Consider the following 15,425-nt stretch of genomic DNA (forward strand, 5'->3'; position numbering starts at 1 on the left):
TACTTCTCAAGGAACAATAAATTTTAACTGGAGCATTTTAAACTTTAGTGAACATCTTGAACTTCTGTAAAAGATGTTCTTAAATCTGTTTGTGCTATCCATGCCAATTCTAGTCTGAAATGGCCCTTCTTAGAATAATGCTAATAAATACATAAAAATATGGGATCACAAAGGAAATTAATTATCCTGAAATAGTTATCAAAATAGAAGATGTTATATTTAGGGCATCTAGGTGATTCAGTGGATTGAGCACCAGCCATGAATTCAGGTGGACCTGAGTTCAAATTTGGTCTCAGACACTTAACACTTCCTGGCTGTGTGATCCTGGGCAAGTCACTTACCTCCAATTGCCTCAGAAAAAATTGGTATAATCCTTTGCTATAATATCATTACCATCTTAAATATGATGGTTTATTATGGTCAGTTTTAAATAAACACAGATAATATCACTGCTTGGTGACACGATAGATAGAGCACTGAGTCTGAAGTCAGAAAGACTCATCTTCCTGAGAGGAAATCTGTAATTAGAAAAGAGCTGTGGGATCACTGACTCCTATTTGCCTCAGTTTCTCATCTGTAAAATAAGCTAGAGAAGGAAATGTTATCTTTTCTAAGAAAACCCCAAATGGGATCACTAAGAATTGAGCGTGACTGACAAACAACTGAATGACAGCATTGTCACACAGTTCTTTAGGGCAGAAGGAAATGAGATGGCCGGCCAATGGTTTTCTCAGACCCATGGATGGTTGGGTAATTTTTCATAAAAAAAAGATAACATGTAAGATCATTGAGAGCAAAGGGCATGGGGGTATTCGTTTATTTTGCTCCTGGCAGCCCCGGGACCTTATACTTATGAGATGCTTAACAGGATCATTTTAGTTGGACTGGAGACACTTCAAGGACAGGACAGATCCCAGTTGAAGACAGAGGAGAGCGTTCAAGCTTCCAACCTGGCACTTCTTGGCCAATTCTGCCTGCTTTTTCTTCTCCTTAACTAGAAAAGGCATTTGCATGAAAAGAGGAGGATCATTATTTCTTCTGAGTTCATCTGCTCCTGCTGGTTATTCCCCAGCTCCACTCATAATCCTGTTTGCAACATCATAATCATTTACACAGCAAACAATCAGGATGTGTCACAAACAAAGAATTATGACTTGAGGGGGGAGGGGGCCACTGCAGAGGCGGAGGAACTCTATGGAAATCAAGATTACTTCTGAGTGTGACTAGCAAGAAATATGAGAAAGGAGACAGACAGACAGACAGAGACGGAGGAGGGATGGAAGGATGAAGGGAGGGAGGGAAAGATGAGGGAGGGATGGAAGGAGGGAGGAAGGAGGGAGGGAGGAAGAGAGGAGGAAGGGAGAGAAGGGAAACATGGGGGAAAGGAGAGAGACAGAGATAAAGGGAGGAAGGGAAGGATGAAGGGAGGGAAGAAAAGATGGAGAAAATAAGATAAAAAGAGAGAGGAAGAAAGGAGGGAGGCAGGGAGAGAGGAAGGGAGGGAGGGAGGGAAGAGAGGAAGAGGGAGGAAAGAGAAGAAGGGAGACAGGGAGGGAGAGGGAGGGAGACAGACAGATGGACAAAAAGAGAGAGACAGAAAGAGGAAGGAGGGAGGGAGGGAAAAAAAGAAGGATGAAGGGAAGAAGAAAAAGAGAGAAAAAGAGATAAGGGAGGGAAAGAGGGAGCTATGAAAGGAGAAAAGGAGAAAAGAGAGGAAAGGAGAGATGGAGGGAGATAGAGAGACAAAGAGATAGACAGGGACAGAGAGACAAAGACAGAAACAGAGACAGAGACAGGCAGAGAAGGAAGGAAGGAAGGAAGAAGGGAGGGGAGGCAGCGAAAGACACAGCCAGGGAGGGAGAGAGAGACAGAAAGACAAAGAGATAGTCAGAGATACAGACGCAGAGACAGAGAGGGAGACAGAGAAAGAGGGAAGAAAGGTGAAGTCAGGAAGACAGACAGACAGAGAGAAAGACAGACAGGCAGAGACAGAGACAGACAGAGAGGCAGAGACAGACAGAGCCAGAGAGCCAGAGAGAGATAAGAGACAGAGACACAGAGAGGGACAGAGAAAGAGAGATGAAAAGATAAACTAAGATGTTCTAAGATTTGTAATCATTCAGCAAACATTAAGTGCTATCTATAAGTCTAGGCACTGTACCTGACCTTGGAGATAGGTATTTTAAAATAAAGTAATTCCTGTCCTTAAGGATCTCACACTATCTATGAAAAACAACACTTGAGTCCTAGAAAAACAAAATCTGTTCAAAGTCAAAGGAAAGTAATTTCTAGCTGGTTGGGCACTAGCAGCTGGCGTGGTTTGAGAGATGTTTCATGTAAGGAGGACGTATTTAAGCTTTGAAGGGAGCTAAACTTCCTAAGAATCAGAAGTGAAATACATTTGATGCAGAGATGGCAGCTTGGGCAAAAGCATGGAGAAAGGAGATCGAACGCCATGTGTGATTAACAGCAAGGAGAGGATGAAGAATGTTTAATAAGCCTGGAATGAAAGGCTTGAAGGGCTGGAAACAGATGGGCTTGTATTTTATCTCAGAGGTAACAAGAAGCTTATGGAGTTTTAATTTAATTTTTTTTAAAGTGTGGATATGATCACCAGATAGATCTGTGCTTTGGGAATACTGTTTTTGGCAGCTGTATTGAAGCTGAATTGAAGAGAGGGACCTGAGGGAAGTGGGCGAAAGAGGAGGCTGTTGCAATGGTCAGGTGAAAATTGAGGGTGTATTTGGGTAGGAGTCTTCGATGTATACATGAGTCAAGAGAAAGGGACAAATATGAGAAATTGCATAAAGGCAGAATCTAGAAATCTGGTAAATTATTAGCTATGAGAGGTGAGGAAAATGAAGGGCTGTAGGTAATGCTGATGGGTCATTAGAAGCATGGTGGTAAATGAAGAGAAGGGATAGATGTCACGGGGCAGGTGCGACATTTTAAATTTAAGATGCCTACAGGATTTCAAATAGGAAATGTTGGGTAGATATTTGGTGATATGAGGACAGAACCCTGAATGACAATATAGGTCTGGGAGTCATCTACCTGGAAATGATAATGGAATCAAAGGTGTTAATGCCATCATCAAGGGACAGATGTGGTCAAGACAAAGAGAACCCAGGATAGAGGCAAAAAGATACAACCAAAAAGGCCATTTCCCCAAAAATTTCCAAAAAAAAAGTTTAATATAGAAAATTCCTTCACATATTGTATACTGTATACACCCTAGCTCCAAGCAAATATGCAAGCAAAAAAAAATTAGATGATTATTTACCCAGAAACTTCTTCAGAAGCAAAGGAAGGTTGGTTGCAGGAGCCTGGTGGAACTAGGAGTCCTCTGGAATTTCACATGCTAAGGTTCCTTGATGAGATCATCATTCTTGATCTTTCTTGAGTACTTTCTTCTTCTGGATACTTTCTATTCTCTGGGGATCTATGTCTCTGCTACCTCTCAGAGTTCTTTTCACTCTACTTTTCCGATACATCATCCACTGATCATGTATGGCCCCCAAGGTTTCACCTTCTCTTTTCACTCTATATAATCTAGTTTGATGACAAATGGGTTCAATTCTTACCTCTTTGCAGATGATTCCCAGATGTATATTTCCAGCGTTTGTCTCTCTCCTAAGCTAATCATGCATTAACAATTGCCTTTTGGATATCCTGAACTGATTACCCTATAGGTTTCTGAAATTTGTCATGCCCCAAAAGAACTCAATAGCTTTTTGTCGCCATGCCAATTTTTCTTTTTCTAAACTTGTTACTAATAAAGGCACCAATGATTGTCCAATTACCCAGTCTCAATGTCATTGTTACCCATAATTTCTCATTTTCACTTTACCCCACAACCAATCTATTCTCAAATTATTCTAACTTCAATATCTCTAGTATGTTTTCCCTCCTTTCCACACACAACCAACAATGTAGTTCACGTTCTTTAGTACACTTCACCTGTACTATTATAAAAGTTTTCTAATTGGATTCCTACCTCAATTATCTCTGTACACCAATCCAACTCCATTTATATGCCCATGCGATTTTTTGAAAGTATAGAAATATACTACACAGTAAACTCCAATGGCTCCCCATTACCTCTAAGATCAAATATCTAATTCCTCTATTTGGAATTTAAAGATTCCCATAATCTATCCCCTTCCTACAGTTAAGACATTTTTTCATAATTTATTCCTCAATCCCCAAGTTCTCTGTGATATAAATTTACTTCCTATTCCTCATACATAACATTTCATCTCCTGTTTCCAGGTCTTTAGAACAGCTGTTTCCATATCTGGAATATTCTCCCTCCTCAAATTTGCCCTTACTTTCCCTGACTTTCTTTAATATTTTGTTCAAATTCCTTTTCTATAGGAAAACCATGGAAAGTTCCTTGTGCTTCCCTCTATGAGACTGGACACTAGATAGATAAGTAGATAGATAGATAGATAGATATTTAATTTATAAGAATCAAGACTTATATAATAATTATATAATGATCACTGATTTGGATAAATGTATGGATGATATTTTTATAAAATTTTAAGTCATTCAATTCATAAACATTAATTTATTTATTTTTTAAAAGTACTTTGCAAAATATCATTTAAGTTTTAAGTGTCAGGTACTATGTTAGATAGTGGAGATTCAAATACTTGATGAACATTTTGCTGAGATAATTAAGTGGGAAAAATCTGAAAGTGCATATTAAGGGTAAGGGCATATCCACCTTAAGAATAAAAGACATGGATCAAACTTTAATGACTACTCTCTGGATCTGGCCATTCAAAAAATTCTAAATATACTAAACTGTACTTTTATATACTTCCACAAAAATATAAAAAGAAATTTGAATGACATGTTAACATTTAGGCTAAAATGAATCTTCAGCATTCTCCTAACCCATCAGTTTAGCAACTCTTTTAAAAAGAAAAAAAGGAGGAAGAAAAGGAGGACACAAATTAGTCTAGTATAATCTGATCTTGATGATGCTATACTGGAGTTGTATAATCACTGCTTCTTTTTGTAGTTGTTAATTTAAAATTCTTTTATCAATACATTCAAGTATTTTTCTTAGGAATTGAAAACCACATGTATACTAATATTGTATTTAATTTATACTTTAACATATTTAACATGTATTGGTCAAACTGCCATCTGGGGAGGGGGTAGGAGGAAGGAGGGGGAAAAACTGGAACAAAAGGTTTGGCCATTGTCAATGCTGTAAAATTACCCATGCATATAACTTGTAAAATAAAAAGCTATAATAAATAAAAAAAATAAACCCTGAAAAAAAAGGAATTGAAACAAGCTCATTATCATATATTTTACAGATAGGATTTTTTCCCCTTTTATAAAAAAATAGGATAAAACATTTAAAATGCTATGTATTGTTTAACATATATTGGATTACTTGCCATCCAGGAGAGGAGATGGGAGGAAGGAAGGGAGAAAATTTGGAACACAATGTTTTGCAAGGTAAATGTTGAAAATTGATGAATATGTTGTTTTGAAAATAAAAAGCTTTAATAAAAATTAATAAAATGCTATTATGTGGACTTCAAATTAAGATCTTAAGATCTTTTTTGTTCTCCCAAAAGTTTGTATGTTACTATAGAACAGACATTAATTTGAAGACAAATAATCTGGTCTTTAATTTCAATTCTGTTACTATTGCAAGATCTGGGAAAAGTCATTTCACATTCTATGACCTTATCTTCCTTAACTATATTAGAGGTTGTACTAGAAGTCTTATACAACAAAAGATCTCTCTAAAACTATGAGAATTCCTAAAAATAAAAGCTATTATTTATCTACAGAAATATATAGGTTCGAAGGCTTTTCTATACATTAGCTACTCTTCATTAACAATGTTCAACCGAATTGAAGTTAATAAAATGCTGGGTTTGAGTCTTCTGAAGTGACACTATTATTCCATGCTTAAAAATTTCTTTCAACAATAAATTATTTTTGGAAATGCTCTGTTCTCTTTTGATGCTCTCTGTTTTTCCTGGACACTTAACTGACAAACATGATTTCTTCCTAACCTAGATCTTATTAATGAGATCTAAGAAACAAGGTACATTTGGACACATTTCTTAGCAATCCCTTAAAGTGCTCTATCAATGTGCTATCATTCTTGCTATTTCTATTAGACAAAAGAAATATGTCTTAAACGTATAACAATTTCAGCAATGTTTATTAGTATGCAGGTTTTGAAATGAGACATCAATAATCTATTTTTTCATTAGCTAAGACCAGTATGTAGGTTCAATTGGTTAAATCTTGTCTCATATTTGTTTTAATCTGTGAACACACAAGTTAAAAATCAAGACGTTCTGATCAGTCACCTTCTTGGTCAAGGGAGGGCAATGACTTGTAGCTTTTCCAGAGAGCTTTCTTCTTCATGTATGCTTCTTTCCGACAATGATAGCAAACTATGAAATTCCGTGTCCAAGCTGAGGAATTCAAAACACAGAAACAATCAACACCCAGAAGAGAAACTTTGGGGGGGGGGCTTTAAGATCAAGACAACACCCAGATAATGGAGGGCATGAAGCTGGTTTTGGATCACCTGGCCTTTCCATCATTAGCTAACCATTAGCTAATGGCTCTCAGAAGGATTGCACTTGGCAGCTTATTGTTTCACAAAGGCAACTGCTTCTATTCATGTAAATCATCAACTTAACTGCAATACACAAATATAAAAGAATTTCCTCAGCAAGGAAACATTCAGCAATTTTCTTCTGCTCACTCAGGATCTCTCAGAGGCAGGACTTTACATCAAGTCTACCGGGCTTCTGAGAACTGTCCTCTAGTCACTATAGTGTTTTTCATGGCCTTTATATCATACCACTGTATAATAAGCTACCTTGGGTGCAAAATTATTGATTATTGTTCTGAAAAATGCAGAATCCCTATCAACTGGTGCTTATCCTCAACTGGTATATTCACTTTTCTTGATGAATTGTCATTGCACTTGAAATATGGGCATAATTGTGGGAACAACATAGATGCTACAGGGAATAGAGTATCAGGGCTGAAGTCAAGAAGATTCATCTTCCTGAATTCACATCTACCCTCAGACACTTACTAATTGTGTGACCTTGGCCAAGTTACTTAACCCAGTTTGTCCCAATTTCCTCAATTGTAAAATGAGCTGGAGAAGGAAATGGCAAAGCACTCCAGTATCTTTATCACAAAAACCTCAAATAGGATCACAAAGACTCAGACATAACTGAAATGACTGAACAAGTTAAAATATGAATTTCTGAGCAATCTAGTCTTGCTTTTCAAACTAATAAACTCCTTGCAGCTGGGAAATATCACTTAGTTACTAATAATTACTTAGATATAATTCCACATAACATAGAGGAAACAGTGACAAAGTGCTTGGGATTTACTAAGATTATTATTCAAATAGTCAATGATATTTACATGTAAGTTACTTTTAGCCAATGCAGGGAAATTTCTGTGGGGTTCTCCTCCCAACACTGTCCCCTTGAACCAACATATTAAGGCACAAAATCATTTACTTCGTCCAAATTGAAAGAGTGTAATATAATTTTACAGAATATGACAAGAAACAACTTCAAGAATTATTAGTCTTATTTTCTAAATCTGCACTAGTGTATCTAGTCAACTATTTTATAAATAATAGCCACAGGAAGTATATATTTGTGGGCCACATATTTTATTATATAGCTCAGGAAAGGAATTCGGTATGTCACCCATTTTACCATACGCCATTTGTTACTTACCTTGAAATGTCAAGTCTACTGGAGTCCTTTAGTCCTGGTGTCTTTGGGACATCCGTCATAGTCTTACTTATCTTCTTTGAATGTATGTTGATGCCGGATAACTTTTCAGAGTCTAAGCTGTAAAGTCTTTCTGGAGCATCTGAAATATTTTATTTGAGACACTGTCACTGTTCTACCTCATGACAAAAAAAAAAGCCAAGCACGTTGTGCTGACAATTTACCTAGAATGGTAAAGAGTGTGTTGTATCAGTTCGTGCATACAACTAACTCTCCGTTCCATGCACAAAAGAGCAAAGGTTACAGGTCAATGATGCAGACATCTAAAATGACAAATGATCACAAAAATCAGCATATTTATAACTTTGTAATTATATATGAGATGGACTGACAGCCCAAAAATTCACCAAGTTTAATAGAAAATAACAAAGCTTGTCAATGAAAAAAAAGGATTCTGTTATGTTCTATACTGACCCCACGTTCAACTCTTCCTTGCTGTCCACATAATTGGAAATTATAGCAACTATGCTGAGGTATTCTAATTAACACTATACTAAACGACCTCTGAAGTCCCTTTCAACTCTGATATCAATTATTTTAAAGCAAAGTGCTTCCTCAGAACAGCTGCCCTTTCTAGTGAAGGTACCTTGTTCTATAGTTCAGATATTTTTCTTGGGATTAGAGCAATTAAAATTCTGAGTTTCAAAAAGTGGAACCTCGAGTCTCCTTTATTTCCAGATCCTGTTGAGCTATAGGCCCAAAATCAATGAAGGAATAAGCATCTATATAGTGATATCACTACATTACACAACCCAGAAGAGATGACAGTGAAAAACAAAATAAAAAATACAATTTTTCATTAATAATAATAATAATAATCACAAATGAGATTCACATCACATGTCAAAGTTCACAAAACACTTTATATATATGATCTCATTTGATCCTAACAATACCCTTGAAAGGTAGGTGTAATCTCCACTTTGCTGATAAGTTAATGCAAATTTTCCAGATGTAGGAAATAGAATCCATTACACTTCTGTATGGAGTTCAAATAAATCTGTTATCAATGTGGATTTTCCTTCCAACTTTGCAGAAAGCAGCCTGTAAGTGTTTCTTATCCAATGGAATTCTCATCTTTATCCTTCCATAAATGGTCCAGAGGAGATCTAGCTAACAGCCTGCCTTCCTTCATCTAGATATCTTTTAAAATCGCATAAATATGATGTACAAATTGTCCATCTGGAATTTCTTCTTGTCATCACTTGGTTGGCTATTCCATTTTCTGGTCATACGTGTCCATAATGGCTGCAATGGTGTCAAGGAAGCCCTATGTGATCAGTTTATTGTTATAATTGATTCCATCATAGAATAAGCTTTCCTTTCAGTATAAATGAAAAGCCATTTCTATCCATTTTGTTTTGGCTCTTCTTTATCCCAGCCATTATCAAAAGCCAAAGGACAGACAGACAAACCAGGTCAGTCTTGAATCACTAAGATCAATGACAGATTAATAAACTAGGGAACTCTATCCCCTCCTCTAAAAATATTACATTGATTCCATGGCCAATGGCTGACTGGGTATGAACTCAGTAGCAGGATATGTTATCAAATGCAATAAATATCCAAGGGAAATGGCTCCTATTCAGAAGTCTGCTTGATCTTAGAAAAGGATTTTTGTTCTCTCTAAGTTTCTTCACTTGCTAGCTTATAGCCATAAATAACATAAACCTTTTTGCTGACCAAATTACTAGATTTCAAACAATGTGTATGTTTTGTAGCATTTTTGTTAGTGAGTGCTAAGTACTGAGGGGTGAAGAGAAACTGCTTCTTTCACCTTCCTCTTCACATCTTATTTGGTGGGGAGAAAGCTCATCTTTGTTAATTGTCATCAATTCTATTACTCAGAAACACTGATGCCTATGGGCTCCTTATTTCTTTGAAGCTTGGAATTTCCCTTTTTCTCAGGTCAATAAAAGACTTTATTCTCATTTTTCCATTTCATTCTGGGTCCAGTTGACTCAATTCCTATTGCTGGTTCTAAGCAAAAGTTTAGGATTCTGTAAGTAAAATCCTTTGTTTATTATCTCTAGAAAGTACTGTGTGAGGCTTGGTCTTTTGAACATCTGTCTCATATCCACATGAGGCAAAATGAAACTGGAGAAAATAATGAAACCATGCTGACTAGGTCCATAAGAAATTAATGCTATATAATCTCAAAAGTGCCCTCACTGTAGTTGGCAGTCCTCTTATACATACCTGAACATTTCTCAATGCAACTCACTACATTGGCTTTTCTTAACATTTTCATCCCTCTCATCAATCCCTCTTTTACCTCTGTTACCTGAAGATCTTGTCTCATATTTCACAAAAAAAAGTGTATGTAATTTATTTACAAGAGCTCCTCTTCCTTCCACCTCCTCATCTTGCATCACTCAAACGCCTTCTGCCACTCTCTCTTCCTAAACCCAGCCCATTGGTTGCTTCTCATCCAGTGGAATTCTCATCTTTATCCTTCCATAAATGGTCCAGAGGAGATTTAGCTAACAACTTGCCTGCCTTTCTCTATATATCTTTTAAAATCTCATATGAAGAGGTGGCCCTTCTTCTGGGCAAGGCAAACCTCTCCAGGAACAATTGATCCCATTCCACAGAGTCTTTTACGGCAAAGGGTCTTCCTCTAACACAATCATTCTCTCACTAATGATTGATCTCTTCCTGTCACTTCCCTTTTGCCTACAAAAAGACACACAAATCTCTCCATCTTTAAAAACATTCACTTGATCCCCACTAACTGTCATCTGGTACCTTTCCTCTTTTCAAGGCTAATCTCCTTGAGAAACAACATGCCAATAGCTATTTCCAGTTGCTTTCCTCTCAGTGTTTCCTGAACTTTCTACAATCTGACTTCCAAACTCATTTATCTAAAACTGCTTTCTATAAAATTACCATGATTTCTTAATTGTCAAAACTAATGTTCTCTTCTAAATCACATTAGTTTTGACAATTAAGAAATTGTCTCCTTGACTTTTCTCACCCTTTTCTAATTTTTCATTTCATCTCATTTGCCTCTTGGGTTTTCTGTTTCTACTCATTTGCCCACTCATTCTCAGTGTGCTTTGCTGTATTTTTATCTGGATCATGACAGCCACCTGGATGTATTCCCCACAGCCCTTTTCTCCCTCTCTTACCTTTCAATTCTACTTTTTAATACTTGGTGGTCTCTTCTGTCCCTATGGATTCAATAATCATTTCCACATAGTTATGAATCTCAGATCCATTTATCCGATTTAATTTCTATTGTGAACTCTAGTGTAGAATCATCAACTGTCCACTGGACACCTCAAATTGGATGACTCACAAACATTTTAAATTCAACATTTCAAACAGAATTCATTATTTTTTCCTCAAAACCTTTGCCTCTTTATAAATTTTGTATTACTTCTGGTGATTTACTTTCAGTCATTCAGGCTCACCACATTAATATCATTCTTGACCCTTCAGATTCTCTTTCACCCACCATATTCAATCTATCTTCAATCAATCTCCTGAGGATTCTTCTTTCACAGCATCTCTGGTAAGTACCTACTTCTGTTCTCTGACACTATCACCATCCTAGTACAGATCTTTATCACTTCATACTATACTATACTGGGATTACTATAAAAACCCATTTTGGGCTCTGCCTGCCCCAAGTCTCTCCCTATAACAATTCATCTTCCACTCATCTGACAAAGTGATCTTCTTCAATTGCAAATTTGACCATATCACCCTCTACCCACCAATCAAGATCCATTGGCTTCCCATTAGCTCCAAGATAAAAATATAAAATCTTATGTTTGGCTGTCAAAGCCCATCAACTTGGCTTCCTTTTACCTTTCTAATCTTAAGCTTGTTCCCTCTTTCATGACCTGAAGTGCAGAGACACTGGAATCCTTGCTGTTCTTTGCAAATAAGACCCTTTATAAATTTTCACATGCTTTCCTCCATGTCTCTCTCTCCTTGTCTCCCCTGGTTTACATCTCCTGCCTCCCTTGATTTCCTTCAAGTATCAGCTGAAATCTCACCTTCTTGACAAAGTATTTCCTGGTCTATCTTAATACCAGTGTCTTCTCTTTCTACTTTCTCACTTACTTTATCTAGATTTTGTTTGCATATAGTAGTTTGGATATTTTCTCCCCAATTATATCATGAATTCCTTGATAAAAGGGATAGTTTTGCCTTTCTTTGTATCTCTGATTCTAAGCTCAATGCCCGGAACATAGTAGGTGCTCAGGAAATAATTGTTGATGCCTCTAAGTGGTATGTGTATGTGTACATTTTTGCTTTAAGGGTAGTCAAAGTTTTGTGCTTTTCCCCCCAAGATTATTACTTGTCTCTTCTCAGCCTCCCACCCCCCCACCTCCACTTTTATATTCTTGGCTTTCTGTTCTTCAACCAATTTCTTCTCAACTCAGCTGAGCTTTCTTGACTCCCTAGCAATTGAACTCCCCTGGAAATGTGGGTGTAAACTAATAGCTTCTCACTGCTTTTCCTATGTGTCTTAATCTATCTGAGAAAATTCTATTAGGAAAAGATCACCAATATCTCTGTGACTTAGTCTCTAGAAATTTAATTGTTATGACAATGTGATTAAGAAAAATAACAGGTCTAGATGTGAATCTTTTTCTTTTTCTAAGATGCACAAATATGTGAGAACTTGGAAAACATTTTAGTTTGATTTATGTCCATTGCACTATATTAAAACTACCCTGTATCAAACCTAACTGTCACTCTAGCTAATAAGCACTGACCTTCCTCCTGTTGGCTTGGTGGAAGGAAGAAGTATGTATTTGTGCCTGTCAGTGCTGGTTATGCTTGTAAATGGTCTTAATTTAGCTGACTTTCTAAAAGTCTCTTTTCTTAGAAAAAGTCAAAGATTTTCAGTAAAGATAACCTAAGTTTCCTAAATATCTGTTATTCAGCGTAAGTAATGATGACTGTCATATTTGAAGAGCTTCTCTGACTATGAATCCTCACTTAAAACAGGCTGAGGTGCCTACTTTCATTGATATTTTCAGGACTCTCTGTCAATCTGTTGCCACAGACTGTCCCACCTGGGGCAATGACAATGCAATTGGAGGTGTTCCGAGTCCATGCCATTCCCAGATAGGCTTAAATTTGAGCAACTCTTGATCTTTCATTTCTTCTATTCTGAATTTGGCGTGAAAAGAGTGAAAACCAAAAAAAAATTCTGTAGAAGACTTTTCCTGCTCCATTCTTCTAAAATACTTTTGCCATGAAAAAATATGCCAGATGGAATGCCTTTTCTAGAAGAAGAAAATACTCTCTAAGTAAATTAAATATTTTCAGTTCAGTTTAGAAATGTAATCAAACTTTGACTGCTTTCCATAGATTGGATTTCCGGATTATTTTATCATGTAAGATTTAAAACAGATAAGAAAAAAAAAGAAGACTGAGTATCTGTAATTCATGTCTAGATACTCTTCTGTCCCTTGACTATCAGAGAGGGAAGAATTATAGAACACAAGCATTTCTCTATTTACGCCTCTAATAGACCCATATTTATAGTGTTCCTCAGGATTGGCAAAGTATTTTACTTTCAAAGTAGAACTGTGGAGTATTTTTAGTTGTGCTAAAACAATTCCTAAAACAGAAAACAGTAACCTTTGATTATTTTGCTATGATCAAGTTAGTATTAGAAGCAGGCAAATCCAATTTCCTCTCTCTGTTTGGTAAAGCAAGGAATTGTATATTGGAGCTAACATTTTCCTTAAGTGAAAGAAATATATTTTATTACTAAAGAAGAAATCATATTCTATATCCTAAAAATGAATGTATTTCAAGTAGGCTTGAAAAAAGTTCTATTTGGAAATTTTTGTTTTGTTTCTTTAAAAATAAAATACTGAATGTGCAATGCTATAGAGAGAAACAGTTATTCAGTCATGTTTGGGGATATTCTTGTTAAAAACAAACAAACAAACAAACAAAAAACACCATAGTGGTTTGGAATTTCCTTCTCTACTAGATTAGAAAACAGAGATAAAAGTGATTTCCCAAAAGTCCCACAGACAGTGGATGTCTGAGGCTAAACTCAGGTCTTTCTGATCCTGACTGCAGGACTCAATTCACTGAGTCACCTAGATGAAACCAAAAAAAAAAAAAAAAAAAAAAACAAATATTCAAGCTAAAACTTCAAAATTTAGAAGTGTATAAGGTTAACTTAATTTGGGCTTCTGATAATATTTTAAAATGTAATTCATATCAAATAATTGGATAGAAAAATTTGGAATCCTGCCATTGTTTAAAAAAAAAAACCCTTTTAGGTTTAGAATAAAATAACAAGAGAAAAATATACACCTAGTTTTCAAGAGAACAGGTTTAAGACTTAAGACTTTAGCCTCATTGAATATATACACCAGATGTCTACCATCTTTGCAGATACTGTCATAATATGCTAACATTTGGTTCTAAATAACTGTAAAGTCTTTTTCCTTTAATTAGAAACCATTGTTGTTATTGTTGTTATCTTTATGACAATCAAAGGAGACCCCTCCATGCTCTTAAATGCAAAATATAAGCCCTTCCCCTGGTGAATTTTTTTTAATCAAAATAGTGTCAGACCTGCAATTATTAATTATATTAGTTAGTAAGAAATAAAAGAGTGAAGGTTTTGGAAAACATCTCCCCACATTGCTAAAAAAGACAATAAATGTAACGATATAGGCTCTACAATCTCACAAATATTTAGTTGTTTTGGCCAACATAAATGAGTTCATAGCTAACCTAAAAAAAAGATCCTAATTATTTTTCTTTTTACTCTCATGTATTCAGTTCATTTTCAGTAAAATTTTATATCATCATCTCATTTTCATGAATCTTAATTTGATGACTTTGCTGTTGGCTTTGAACCATATTGTGAATGGAATGTTATATATAATATGAATATACCTAGTATTAGCCTTGGAGTACAAAAGAAAAAGAAGTTAAAGACCTTATATGAACTCTCTAAGTAGAAAATATGCTTTCAGTGTTATATAACTATGTATTGTGTTACAGCCATAAACAACTCCAACCAACATCTTCTATTATCAGCCTTGACACAGTTAATGACTAAGCCCTGATTTAATTTGTAAGCAGGGAAATTTACAGTGCAAGACAGAATATCTTATTTGCCTTTTGTCTCTGCTTCTTTTTGATTCAACAGTGTTCCCGATGCCACGTCATCCATCCACCATGTAAGGAAAGATGCCTACAATCCCTTCAGAGAACAATGGCTGCCAACGTCACCCAAAGGACTAGCTCAGGGTGGATGGAGATTGCAGCCATCCAGAAACAGTGGGGTCATCCCAATTCACCACCTCCCTATTTCCACCATCTGCCCCACTTATTTTGCATATCTCTGCAACACAAAAGCCTCCCACATATGAAATCATGGGTCTGGCTCTTACAACCCTTGAGAAATGTGTAGTTAGGAATTATAAACTGGTTCTAAATTATTTTTTGATCTTTATCTAATATCAAACAGAACTGAGAAAATTTTTTTCAACTTGCTTAGCGAAAGGCAATTTTCAAACCCACACAGCAATGCTGGAAAAATATTGGTATTAAAAGATGGGCTTTTATAGCAGGGCATAGCATAAGCATACTGAAAGTGCTGTGCAT

At 36.1% G+C, this 15,425-nt stretch overlaps 1 protein-coding gene across 1 annotated transcript in view; it reads right to left on the reverse strand.

Moving 5' to 3' along the window:
* Positions 1–6,181: 6,181 nt before the first annotated feature.
* ZBBX (zinc finger B-box domain containing) overlaps positions 6,182–15,425 on the reverse strand; it is a 114,736-nt gene continuing 105,492 nt past the window's right edge. Inside the window, exons 19-20 of the mRNA XM_012546610.2 lie at positions 7,764–7,902; positions 6,182–6,461 (exon numbers count right to left, since the gene is read on the reverse strand). Of these exons, the coding sequence (XP_012402064.1) occupies positions 6,362–6,461; positions 7,764–7,902 (239 nt within the window). The 3' untranslated portion in view covers positions 6,182–6,361. The remainder of the gene's footprint in view (positions 6,462–7,763; positions 7,903–15,425) is intronic.

The sequence above is a fragment of the Sarcophilus harrisii genome, chromosome 3, assembly GCF_902635505.1.
Source record: "Sarcophilus harrisii chromosome 3, mSarHar1.11, whole genome shotgun sequence".
NCBI classification, from domain to species: Eukaryota; Metazoa; Chordata; class Mammalia; order Dasyuromorphia; family Dasyuridae; genus Sarcophilus; species Sarcophilus harrisii.